Genomic DNA, 13,178 nt, shown 5'->3' with positions numbered 1-13,178 from the left:
GCAGACACTGGCCTAAGATCAACAGCTCAGCCATTCGGGCCCATTTCTATTGTATGCAAGAACAAAAATGTTGAAAATTCACAAAACATCGATGATTAAATTGTATGAAAATATTAAAAATATATATAAGACCAGTTGCAAAGTCTACGCTCAAGGAAAGAGGTTTTGTTTGTAACAGGAATGCGGGATGATTGATTAGATTCTGTTTGAAAACATTTTGAGAATACTTTTTAAAATTATATTTATTATGTTATGTAGACTAAAAATATAAAAGGAATTTTCTGAATTCTGAATCCGGATTAAGAAAATCCATTGTCCTCAAATCCTGAATTCGACACAGGCATTGAAGAATATGAGAGTTAGGTTTCTCCGTCAGCTGGCTTTACGATCTTGATTAGGTTTCTTCGTTTCTTCCTCTCCGCATTCCGTTCTTGAAAACGACGTCGTTGATCCCAATAGGGTAATTTTAAATTTATTCTTTGCGGCTCGACTTCAAATCCATCTAGCTTCCAGTACATATAGCGACAGAGGAGAGGCATCCTAATGCGACAGAGACTCCATGGAACAGCAAACATCAAGCACTGCACAGCCCAGTGAGGCTCCACAACCACCCTCCACTCTCCCACCTCCATCCTCAGTCCCTCCACCTTCTTCAACAATCCCATCTTCCCCAAACCCTAACCCTAATCCTAACCCTAACCCTAACCCCAACCCTACTACGCCCATCCCCAATCCTAATCATAACATTAACCCTAGTTCTACTCCCAAACCTCCGGTCTCGGTTAACCCTCAGCCACAACAACAGCAGTCTCTTCAAAACTCTCAAACCAGGCCTCCGGTCCACAGACCATGGCAACAGCAATCACACTTTCAGCACTTTTCGTCCAACCTCTCGTCCTCTTCATCATCCTCTTCGACTCCGTCATTGTCTACATCGACCTCTTCTTCCGCCGTTTCTGCACCTCCGTCGCAACGGGGTGGGATTGCCATGGGCGTTCCTGCTGGGCAACCCACTCCATTTTCGTCTCTTAACCCGCCAACGTTCGGCCAGCAATACGGCGGGTTGGGTCGGAGCGCTGTCAATGTGCCCGAATCGGTTGCCAATACCAACACGTCCCAGGTGCGGTTTTCGGCTTCTTTTGGTCTGTTTGGGCCATGAGAAACCAGAGGAAGAAAGAAATAAATCTGAAAACCATAATCTACTGTTTTAAATTCCTACAGAAGAGCCAAATCAACTCAACCGAGTTTGAAGTTGAAATCGTCACTCTTCTGGGGACTAGATAGGCTTCCAAATTACGATTTCTGTATTTCTTCATTTTCCTGGAAATCCCGGAAACGAACAGGATTTTGTTTTTTCCTTCCACCTTTTTAGTTATGATACAGTTATTAATGTTGCTAATCTTGGGATTTCTGAAGTCGACTTTCTGTTTATTGTTTGAAATGTTAGGTAAGGCCATCTATTCAAGGAAGTCAAGGTATGGGAATGATGGGAACACTGGGCTCGGGTTCTCAAATGCGGCCAGGGGGGATTTCAGCACACCATCAACAGAGGCCTGTCCAATCATCTCTCAGACCCCAATCTACTGTAAATAACCAGTCCCCTGCTACCCAAGTCAGTACCCAGTCGTGGGATTTATCTTTCTTTTTTGTTTTCATTTTTCTGTTTTGTGCTAGTTTTGCATTTTTTTTTTCATTTTTCATTTATTACTTCGAAAAATGATATATGTTGACATCTGTAGTTTAAGATTTGCCTTTTATCTACAAAACCTAAGGGGGCACTTTCTCTGGTTAAAGCTTTGAACAAGATCTTGTAAATTAATGAAGGACTTCCCTTTTTGCAAAGTTCTGTTGTGGACCGTATTTTTCATATGTTTTCCCACTTGATGATGAGATCTACTTTTTATTTGTGAATAACCGATTTTCAAAAAAGTTGGGATCACCACTTATATTTGTTTATTTTTAAAGGGAAAACAAAATAAAAAATAAAATCATAAGTGACTTCTTTTTGAAGGAAAAGCAAAGTCTGTGAAAACTGAGTTTAGATTTACAGTCCACAAATGCACCTAGTCCCATGTCTTGTGCCTGTCTCAAGAGGCCTTACCCTTCCCAATCCTGAAGCCCTTACTGATTAAAGGCACATTGCTCAAGGTAAGGTGCGAATTTGAAAAACCAAAAATCGAGATCAGGGATATAAATTAGTAGCACGGGCTGTTTGAGGGGCTAGGGTGTTCTTTTATGGGAATAGTGTGTTTTAGTGGAAAACAGGAATCCTTCAAAATAATTAAAATCTCATACACTCTCCAATGAGAGGTAGTACCTATTCAAGTGAAAGGTAGTACCTTTATCATTAAAATGTGGTATCTCATATATTTTGAAATGACATGATATGTTTTGACATATGAAAAGATGGATCCCCATTTTGCATATATTTAGCATGTGAAAACACACTATTTCTTAATACTTTAAGGGAAAATCGTGTTTTGGTGGAGACATTTGGAAAAAAAATGGAAAAGAGGAATCCTCTAAAAATAATTAAAATTTCATGCACTCTCTTGATCATGGGTACTATTCATTCAAGTTAAAGATAGTACCTATATCATTAAAAGTAGTACCTTAGTACTAGTTTTGATCTAGAAGCGCTTATCAAAAAATATTTTGAGATAATATGATATGGTTTGAAATTTGAAAAGATGGATTCTCATTTTGCATGTATTTCCAAATGAGTAAATGAAAATACACTTTTTCCTTCATTTATTCTCTTTGCTCTGTTATGTTCCATCATTTATTTTGTCCTGTTGCATTTTTTGGGTCTTTTGTGTTGCTTTATGTATAATTTTGATCTATATGGGTTCCCACCCACTGTAAACCAGCTATACGATAGAGGGAGTTTCTTATACTTGCTATTATATTAGTCATAGTTTTTAAAGGCACATCTTAGGCATGCCTAGGCCAAAGGTGCAGTGAACCCTAGGCACCTTGCTTGCCAAGCCTTCTGCCTTGATAGAGGTGTGCCTTGTATTAATTCTTTTAAAATTTTATTTTTTTAACTCATGCAAAAATGATTTATTTTGGCTCTTTTTTAACACTAAATGAGGCAAAATATCTTTTAGAAAAACTGAAGGCAAAACAACATAATTTTGCTTTTGTAAAGGACTGGTTGGTTTGCATGGTGTGGTAAGAAGGAGTGGTCCATTAACCAGAATCATTCAAGCCAGAAAGGGAGAAGGAGCAGGAAGTGTGGGTGGGATTTGGTTTCTGAGTGTATAGGCTAGTGATAAGGTGAGGGGATGGGAGGTGGAGAGGAAGAGGATGTTTACATTCTCTTCATTTATTGTAAGGGATTTACAGTAGTTGGTATGTTTGTTTTTTCGAGGAGATTGGTATTTGGTGAAGCAGGTAGTTGTTGTTTGTTTTGTGGGTGGTTTGTTGGCCCTGGTCGGATAGCAGAATATGGACGAGGTTAATTCGTTTGAGAGCCCTCTGTTTCTATGATCCATGGGGCATTGTTTTTGTTTTGGGTTGTGATTTATTATTTTTTTTTCTTTTGCATTTTGGTGCTCTTTGTATACTCCCATGTGTATATGGTGCACCTTTTCCTTGCGCTTTTAATATATTTGCTTATTTACCTATCAAAAGAAAAAGGAGGAGTTTTCTGACAAATCTTTCTATCCTTCCTTGGAGCCAAATGTTAGGGCCTTCTTTCCTGCAAAGGAGATTTAAGGTTCTTGAGTGCCCACTAAGTAAAGCTTTTTTGCTTGGGATTTTGTGAAGCTTTTTAAAACATAATGTGTTTGGCTTTCTTTGTGGTAAAGGTTATTAACTGAAATATTAGAATATAAGTGGGATTTCAGATGGTAACCCATAAAAGAAGTGGGATTTCAGATCGTAGTCTTTTTTTTTTTTTTGTGTGTGTGTGTGTGTTGTAGGGGAGTGAGAGATTTTATCTTTGTTTTGATTTACCAAGGTGGTTGCTTTCATTGCATTTATTTATCTTGATCTTGCAGTGCTACCTGAAAAATCTGTGTTGATTTTCCTCATCTCAATCTTTTTTTGTTTTTGGTTTTTCAGAATTTTCAAGGGCATGGCCTTTTAAGAGCTTCATCAGTGGGATCTCCGGGTGCACCATCACCAAATACATCACAAAGTATGCAGCCTCATAATCAGCCATGGTTATCATCTGGATCACAAGGGAAGCCTCCTTTGCCATCCCCATCGTTTAGACCACCAATGACTTCTCAATCCTTGCCTCAAAGGTCACATATTCCTCAGCAACATCATCATCCCTTGCCAACTGCTTCACAGCAGCAGCAAATGTCAACTGCACAACAACCACAACAACCGTTGCTATCACATCAACAACAGGAGCATTATGGGCAACAATTTCCACCATCAAGGGTACCACAATCTTTACCCCATCCACAACAGATCGGGAGGGTTCAGGGATCAGGAAACCAGAAGCCTTCCTCTCTTGCAATTGTGCATCCTAGCACGCCCCAGTTGGGGCCCCATAGCAGAACAGCTAGTGCAGAGGCCAGTGAATCTGGTAATAGGATTTTGAGCAAGAGAAGCATCCATGAGCTAGTAAATCAGGTAACTTGGCTGGCCTCTTCTCATACTCCCATATCTGTACTGCTAGGGCTGGTATGCTTTTAATAATCTTTTAGAAGAGATTCTGCCCATATGTAGTCATCAAAACTACTTTTATAGACCACTATTGGTTATTACTCAAAATTTGCATTAGAGTGCTTGTGCCCTCTGTATTATCAAGGAGATTTGGTTTAGTTGTTCTCACTAATAATTTTTTTAGATGTTTTTCTTAGTGGGGCAAGTCTTTACTTCAATTTAATGTTTTATTTTTTATTTTAATAAGTAATGGACTAAATATAAGTTTGCAACCCCTTTGAAATCCTTCACCATGGAAGAGCAACAGATGACTTGAGAATTGAGCCTCTTTGCATCTCTCAACCACTTTCTTTTGCTTTCGACTTGTTATCTTATTAGAACAAATTTTAGAATTGATTTGTATATTTATTTTAATTATTCTCAACTTGTCTGTGAGCATTGAAAATTTTAAAGACACAATTATAAAGTATGCTATCTTTTACCTGGGCATCATCTAACACATACCTCATCTGAGGACTAAAGGCCTAGGTGTTTCTTAAACACCTTTGCTATAATGTATTCTTATGTTTTTATTTCCCTTTGCCTTTATCTTTTTCATGTATGATACACGTGAAAATCCCTTCCTAACTTCTCCGCTTACTGGATAGATTGATCCATCAGAAAAGTTGGATCCTGAAGTCGAAGACATTCTTGTGGATATTGCAGAGGACTTTGTTGAGTCTGTGAGTTTTTGAATTTACCTTCTGATTTCTATTTTTCTCATAGTTAATTGACTGCCTGTTGATTTTTCATCATTGCATGACTAGATAGTTGTGCATGATTGTCATGTTGATTTGGTTTTGTGTTTGTATGTTTATTTTGATAGTGCCTTCATGATATAATTTATTTCAGCATGGAAATTAGAAATTTGCTTGCCTTTGGGATCAAATCTTGCTATATTGCATGATATTTATGGATGACATCTTTGAATTCAAGATCCAAGCCTTTTTGTTCTTTTTGGATGAGCAAAGAAATGTGTGGGTGTGTATACACAAAAAGGAAATATGTAAGCCAGAGTATAGGGGCCATATACAATGGGCACTAAGTGGCAGATTCGTCAATGAGAGAAACATAAAACCTCTCTCTCTCTCTCTCTCTCTCTCTCTCTCTCTCTCTCTCAACATGATCCCAACCAATCTACAAGGCATTGAGCCTTCTTTTGTGTATGTTCCAACCCAAGCTAAGAGACCACATAGGAACAACCATTTCAACTTATTCTCAGACTGCTCCACATTTCCAAATGCTTTACGGTTCCCTTCCTTCCATAAAGTCCAAAAAATGCATATTGGAGTCATTTGCCAAACCTTTTTCTGTTTTTTCTGGACAAAAGAGCCATGCCAAATTAAAGGAGTTTCTCTGACCATGGAAGGACCCACCCAAACTATACCAAATAGGAAGAACAAGAGTTGCCATAGAACCCTAGACATGATGCAATGAAGAAGAATGTGATCAATTGATTCTCTTTGGCTTTACATAGATAGCATCTATTCGCCAACAATGACACTTGTCTTTGAAGCTGATTTAATGTCAATACTTTTCTCTAGGAAGGTTTTGAAGCAAAACAAAACAAAAAAAGTGCACTTTTGTTGGGACCCAAGAATTCCAAGTCATGCTTGAAGGGAAGGGCATTATCCTCCCTGACTCCAAGAGAGTACAAGGATTTCAATGAAAAAAATACCATTCTTTGACTCATTGTAAATCATCTTATCAAAATCTTCGCTCCTCAACGACATGTCTTACATACTCCCTTATCATTTAAGTGTCTAAAGAAACATGGATTCTAATAACCCCCGACCTTGTTGTATCCTATATATCCACCACCCAAGTGTTTTTTAGAGAAGCTAAAGTGTACAAGAGAGAAAAAGACCTCGTACTCATTTCTCACTAAGTAGGACTTCCATCCCTCTTCTTCCTTCCCATACTTTCCCTTTATGACCTGTTTCCAAAAAACTTCCCTTCAAAAGCAAACCTCCAATTCCATTTACCCAAGATAGATTGATTAAGAAAGGAAAGACTTCTAATGCCCGATACTTCCTCCTATCTGTGCGCACAATGGCCCATCTTACAAAATGAGGCTTTTTCTCCAAAGTCCCATTTCCTCAAAGAAAATATCTTTGCAGCTTTTCTAGTGTTGGTTAATGTGTTTCGAATCAAAGCGAGTCTCCTCCTTTTAGACATATGTTGTTTTTTCCATATCGACAATCTTTTGCAAAACCTCTCTTAGTGGTTGGCGTGGCTTTAAGTTGGGCAAGAAGCGTAGGAAGGTGTGGGACGCAGCCCCTTTGTGCATTTTTTGGGCGGTTTGGAAGGAAAGAAACAGGATAACTTTTGATAATGAAGAGTTATCAATTCATAGGTTGAAAAATTCTTTTGTTTGTAATATTTGGTTGTGGACTAAATCGGTTGTAAATGAGGGTCCTCTTCCTTTGATCAATTTTTTTGATTGGCTAGGCGCTAGTTGAGGGCTGGTATTGTATCTCTTTTTCTTTTTGTGCCTATTAGCGCCTCTTGTATACATCCTGTATGCTTGGGTCAGCCTCAAGGCGCCCTTTTCTAATATATTTTTGTTGTGTGTTTGCCTATAAAAAAAAAAAATACTGATATTGATTTGAAAGGGGCACCCAATGGTAGACCTAGGTAAAAGGAAGGAAGCACTTCTACCTTGTGACTGAACTCCATCGCTAACTCATCCACATTAGCTATTCCCCCTATTGCGATGAATTCACTTTTTTCCAACTTTATTTCCGGCTTCAAAATTGCTTCAAACCACATAAGCAACCAAACATAATATGTGTATGATACTACAGTAAATTGATTGGAGACAAAGAATGCATTTCACTGAATTACAAAAGGATATGCAAAGAAGGATGAGTTATTCTTCACAAAAGATTGGTACACTTGCAGCAGTTTCCTTACATATGACTCGTTTTCACCTAACATACAAACATAAAGTAGGCAAGGTTCTAATAGCTTACATTAGTTGTTTCTAGTCTGTTTTTGCTTCATTAGAATTCCCCTTGATTGGAATATATTTCTCTGGTACCTATAAGAAGATTAATATCTTGCTGTAGGGTCTTAGGAAGCTACTGGCGTGTATGGTCCGATGTGCAGAAGGGATAGAGAGGACTTTTGGGATGAGCTTGGGTCAATAAGAGGTTTACGAAGTGACCCTTGGTGTGTAGGTGAGGATTTCAATATGATAAGATTTCCAAAGTAACGTAGTAGGGGAGGAGGGCTATTTGCATCAATGAGGAGATTTTTAGAAGTGTTAGAGGATTTGGAGTTGAGGGACTTTCCTTTGCAGGGGGTCCTTTTACTTGGAGGGTGGTTTGAATAACCAATCCCAATCTAGGGTTGACCGGTTTTTAGTGACAGATAACTGGGACAACTTGTTTAATGGGTTTGTGTAGGGTGTTTTACCTAGACTGGTTTTTGATCACTTTTCCATTTTGCTAGAAGGAGGAGGTACGAGGAGGGGATCATCTCCCTTCAGATTTGAGAAGATTTGGTTGGAGGAGGAGGGCTTCAAAGATTAGATGAAGAGGTGGTGGGGGGGCTTTATTTTTATTGGGTCTTTCAACTTTGTTTTAGATGCAAAATTGAGAGCCTTAAAAGCTATCTTGAAAACTTGGAATAAAGAAATGTTCGGTCTCATTGAGGCTAAAAAGGGAGAAACTCTTAGAGAAGGAGAAATTTTCAGCCCTGAATCTAGAAGAATGTTAAGCCAGAAATGTGGCTAGGGAGTCTTATAAGACTTGGGTTTTGAGGGAAGAAATCTCCTGGAGACAGAAGTCTAGGGAAGTGTGGTTGAAGGAGGGGGACGATAACACCAGATTCTTCCACAGGATGGTGAATACTCACAGTAGAAGAAACTGGTTGTCCATGCTGGAAGTGAATGACTACTGGCATACCGAGGAGAATGTTTTAAAAGATAGCGTGGTTGGGGCGTTTCAAAACCTCTATTCAGAAGAAGGGGGGTAGCGTCCCAATATTGATGGGTTGACTTTTATGGGCTTAGATAGCAGTAAGACTGAGAGATTGGAGCTTATTTTTTCGAAAGAAGAGGTGTTTGCAGCTCTCTCAGATCTAGGCAAGGACAAAGCTCTAGGTCCGGACGGCTTCACCATGACATTTTGGCTTTTTTGTTGGGATGTTGTGAAGGTAGAGGTTTTGGGTTTTTTTAGAGACTTCCATGAGGGGGGTGGGGGTAGATTTGTAAAGTCTATGAATGCTACTTTCTTGGTTCTAGTCCTTAAGAAGGAAGATGCAAAAGACCTAAAAGATTTTAGGTCGATTAGTCTTGTGGGTAGCCTTTATAAGTTGCTGGCCAAGGTGTTGGGTAATAGACTTAAAAGGGTAATGGGCAAAACGATTTCAGAGTCCCAAATTGCCTTTGTGGAGGGTAGACAAATTTTAGACGCAATATTGATTGCAAATGAGGCTGTGGACTCAAGGTTGAAAAACAATGAAGGTGGTGTGTTGTGCAAGTTGGATATAGAGAAAGGGTATGATCATGTGAATTGGAAGTTTTTGTTTGCAGTGCTTAGAAAGATGGGCTTTGGGGAGAAATTGATAGAATGGTGCATCTCCACTGTAAAATTTTCTGTTTAGTAAATGGATCTCTTTTTGGTTTTTTCCAAAGTTTGAGTGGCTTGAGACAAAGAGATCCCCTCTTCCCTTATTTGTTCGTGATAGCCATGGAGGTGTTTAGTTGTCAATTATGGAGGGCTATTAGTGGGGGCTTCTTATTTGGTTGGAGGGTGAGAGGTAGAAGGGGTGAGGGGATTCCAATCTTGCATTTGTTATTTGTTGATGATACATTGGTGTTTTGTGAGGCGTCTTAAGACCAGATGACTTATCTAAGTTGACTTCTCATATGGTTTGAGGCTTGCTCAGGTTTGAGAATCAATCTGGAGAAAAACGAGTTAATTCCGGTGGGCAGGGTGCACAATATAGAGGACTTGGCCTTGGAGTTGGGGTGTAAAGTGGGTGGTCTCCCTTCCTGCTATTTGGGTATGCCTTTGGGGTCTCCTTTCAAATCAGTGGTGATAGGGGTGGATGGACCCCTCTTTTCTCAAGGGTGTTTAATGATTGGGAGGTAGAGCTGGTGAAGCGTTTTTTGCAAAAGATCCAAGCTTTTAGGGTGCACAGGGAGGTGGAAGATAGAGTGATTTAGACAGCTTTGAGGTGTGACACCTTTTCGGTCAAGTTTCTTTATTCTATCTTGGAGCTTGGAGATTCTCTTTGTTCCCTAGTGGTAGTATTTGGAGGGCGAGTGTGCCTCCTAAGGTGGCTTTCTTTGCTTGGGAGGTTTCTTGGGGGAAAGTCTTAACTTTGGACCAACTTCAAAGGAGGGGACACTTTTTGGCTAATAGGTGTTTTCTATGCCTCTTTGAAGTAGAGATGGTGGTGGATCACCTTCTTCTTCATTGTGCAAAGATTTGGGTTCTTTGGAATTTTCTCTTCTCCCTCTTTGGTGTGGCTTGGATTTTTTCTTGTTTAGTGAAGGAAACTCTTCTTGGGTGGCATGGGGTGTGGATAAAGCTCGTAAAAAGGCTTGGCAAATGACCCTCTTATGTTTATTTTGGACAGTATGGAAGGAAAGGAATTTGTTAGTGTTTGGTAATAAAGAGCTTTACTCCAAAGATTGAAAAATTCTTTTGTATGTAATCTTTGGTCTTGGGTTAGGGTGTCTATGGATTTGAGCCCTTCTTCGCTTGTAAGTTTCATTGATTGATTAGGCTCTAAGTAAGGGCAGGTGATGTTTTTGTTTCTATCCCTCTCCCTATGGTTTGAGCCTTTTGGCTTCTTTTGTATACTCCTTGTATACTTTGAGGGCACCGCTTTTGGTGTTTCCTCTTTTCTTTATATACATATTTTTTTATCTATAAAAAAAAAATATCTTGCTGCAGCAATAGTTGAGCACCGTTGTTTTATCTTGTAAAAAAGTCTTCTCCACAACTCTCTATTCCCTTCATCATTAACATGTTATTTTATCCTTTGAACAGATTACAACATTTGGTTGCTCATTAGCCAAGCATCGAAAATCACCTACATTAGAAGCAAAGGACATACTTCTACATCTAGGTCAGCTAATGCTGGAAATATCCTCTGCAGTTGTTTATACAGCACACCTTACATGGACAGATGGTGCTTAATTTTTTCTATTCAAACTTTGATGCAGAAAGAAATTGGAATATGACTCTTCCTGGGTTTGGTGGAGATGAGATTAAGACCTTCAAAAAACCAGTAAGAATTTTCGTTATGACAGGTCACAAACAGTCTTCTAATTGTGGTGATGTAGACATAGTTTATTTCACAGGAAGCTTCTCATACTTCAGAAATTCTCTTTTTAAATTTCTTGGCTTTTGCTAATTATATCATGATGGTTTTGCAGTTTGTAAGTGATATTCACAAGGAACGGCTTGCAGCGGTATGTTTTTCCATCAGTAACTTTTTTTGTTGCTTTCTCTCTCTCTCTCTCTCTCTCTCTCTCTCTATATATATATATATATATATATATATATATATATATATATTATTTTTAAATAAGAAACAGACATGGAGACATGGTATGAATCTTGTACTAAGTTTACATGATAACTTAAGTAAAAGAAGGTTCTGGTACTTTAATTTAAGCATGGTTTTGTTCTGCATTTGTTATTTGTATATATATTTTTAGTCCATCTTAACTTCTCTGTTTTTTTCCCTCTGGCAGATAAAGAAGTCGGCTGTGGGGACTGAGTCAGCAAATACGAAGAGTTCCAGTGGACAAGGTGCTGGAAATACAAAGGGTCATCCGGCAAAGACATCTGCCAATGTCTTGAGCTCGCCAAACCTTAAGATACGTGAAGCTGCATGAGATGTGTTTATTGGATGGATATGAAAATCATATTCACTAGGTATATTCTGAAGTTCTTAGCATGCATAATGCATAAGTTTTGAGCATACACAGTCACCATGCATGTAAATGTGGGAAATATTATGTAAATGCCCGTGTCCATATATACGTATGGACAGTTTGAGTAAATGGCTTGAAATGATTGCTTCATTTGTAACTTGTTTCATCTGGATGGTTTCATAACCAAAAATCCCCTCCCACCTTGATACCTTTGAAGTCAACGTCCCTGGGCCTTCTTACTAGTTGCTGTTTGTTTGGTGTTTTGGAGATGGAAGAAGTTTTCAAACGGAACAACGGTCTGACCTATTTGTTTACTAGGTGGCTATTTGGAGATGTGAAACGTGTGGATCCCATTTTGAATTAAAATGTTTTGACAGGCTTACCTGACATGCCCGTATATGGGATTTGAAATTCCAGACTGGCGTTCGATTTGTGGGTTTGAACCCGAGTGGTCTTGACTATTGAAGGAAGCCAGTTGATCAACTGAACATTCTTAGCCTGCGTTTTTGTGTTGGGTCGCCATGAGGGCATTGGTTTCAGCCTAATCATGTCCTCTTATGTAATTTTACAAAAATAGGAGTCTTGGATTCTAGGTTTGCAGTTGTCCGCACTAAGTTTGTAGGTAGGTATGCAGTCATGGTAAATTGGGTTGAATGGCGTTGGCGATCTTATCTTATTCTCAGAGCATCTCTTAGTTATCACTTTGTGTGGGGTCAATGTTTGGGAAAGTCACATGTCATGGTCTGGCACCACAAGTTTTAGACTCTACATTGGTGGCCGGAGAATTCTTTGGTTGAAAATTCCATTGAGGGCAACAAAACTAGTTAATCCATTTGTAGTTTTTTCTTTCCCGTGGTAGGTGGTGATTACCATTGGGTCTGTAGAAAACCAGGGAAATATATAGATATGGCCAAAATATTTGCAAAAATCTTAATTTTGTTTCTCCGCCACATTGAGCTTTTTAAAGCTTGCTAAAATACTATGGGCATTTTTAGTCACATGTTTGCACATGGATCTAATTACATCAGGCATGTGGGACGACGTGAATCCTGAATCCTGCTGATTGGTATGTAGACGGTGGGCATGTGCGGTTTTATCTGGTACAGAATTGCACGTGAAGTGTATGCCTGTATTTTATACGTCTCTCCTCTGCAACTGACGACATAAATCCCATCCATCCAAATGACGCAATACCCACCCAAATGGGTGAGATTCAAAATTGTCGGCAAATTTGGGAAGTTTGATTTGACTTTGGAGGATAGACGATGCGTTTGGGACTTGGTATTGCTCAAGTGCTGGGAGTATGCTCAAGTCTTGCATCTTTGATATCACCTAATTCCTAACTCTGGGTGCGTAGAGCTGGTCTGGTGGCCCTCATGCTAATGATATATCAAAACAATCGTCCTTATGGAGCTCATGGTGATTAATTCAATATAAACTGGGGTTGGGAACTGGGTCTAGGCTAGTGGAACTGATTCATGTCAAATAAAAAATAATTAATCACATTGAGCTAATGGTGACTAATTCAAAATAAAAGCGGGGGAGAAGTACCCAATTAAACAACGCCCCACCTGAACACGATGATTGGAGACTGAATTATTTAACTACCGGCCAG

At 39.1% G+C, this 13,178-nt stretch overlaps 1 protein-coding gene across 2 annotated transcripts; it reads left to right on the top strand.

Moving 5' to 3' along the window:
• The first annotated feature begins 411 nt into the window (after nt 1-411).
• On the top strand, nt 412-11,720 carry LOC117920787 (transcription initiation factor TFIID subunit 12). 2 transcript variants are annotated; one of them, XM_034838420.1, is made up of 8 exons: nt 412-1,120; nt 1,448-1,585; nt 4,069-4,590; nt 5,271-5,345; nt 10,671-10,749; nt 10,847-10,911; nt 11,060-11,095; nt 11,381-11,720. In XM_034838420.1, the coding sequence occupies exons 1-8, from the start codon at nt 560-562 to the stop codon at nt 11,522-11,524; spliced, it is 1,620 nt and encodes a 539-aa protein (XP_034694311.1). In that variant the 5' UTR covers nt 412-559; the 3' UTR covers nt 11,525-11,720. The 2 variants fall into 2 exon arrangements, with proteins under 2 accessions (XP_034694311.1, XP_034694310.1); XM_034838419.1 differs by having other exon boundaries at nt 414-1,120; nt 1,448-1,612.
• Nucleotides 11,721-13,178: the final 1,458 nt, after the last annotated feature.

The sequence above is a fragment of the Vitis riparia genome, chromosome 8 (genome assembly GCF_004353265.1).
Source record: "Vitis riparia cultivar Riparia Gloire de Montpellier isolate 1030 chromosome 8, EGFV_Vit.rip_1.0, whole genome shotgun sequence".
Lineage (NCBI taxonomy): Eukaryota > Viridiplantae > Streptophyta > Magnoliopsida > Vitales > Vitaceae > Vitis > Vitis riparia.
Note: the sequence above shows the minus strand (reverse complement) of the source record. Positions and strands in the feature narration are given on the sequence as shown.

Coding starts and splice junctions, on each gene's coding strand:
- LOC117920787 (XM_034838419.1), top strand. CDS start 560: ATGGAACAGCAAACATCAAGCACTGCACAGCCCAGTGAGGCTCCACAA. Junction 1,121..1,447: donor CCAATACCAACACGTCCCAG/GTGCGGTTTTCG, acceptor TTGAAATGTTAG/GTAAGGCCATCTATTCAAGG. Junction 4,591..5,270: donor TCCATGAGCTAGTAAATCAG/GTAACTTGGCTG, acceptor CTTACTGGATAG/ATTGATCCATCAGAAAAGTT.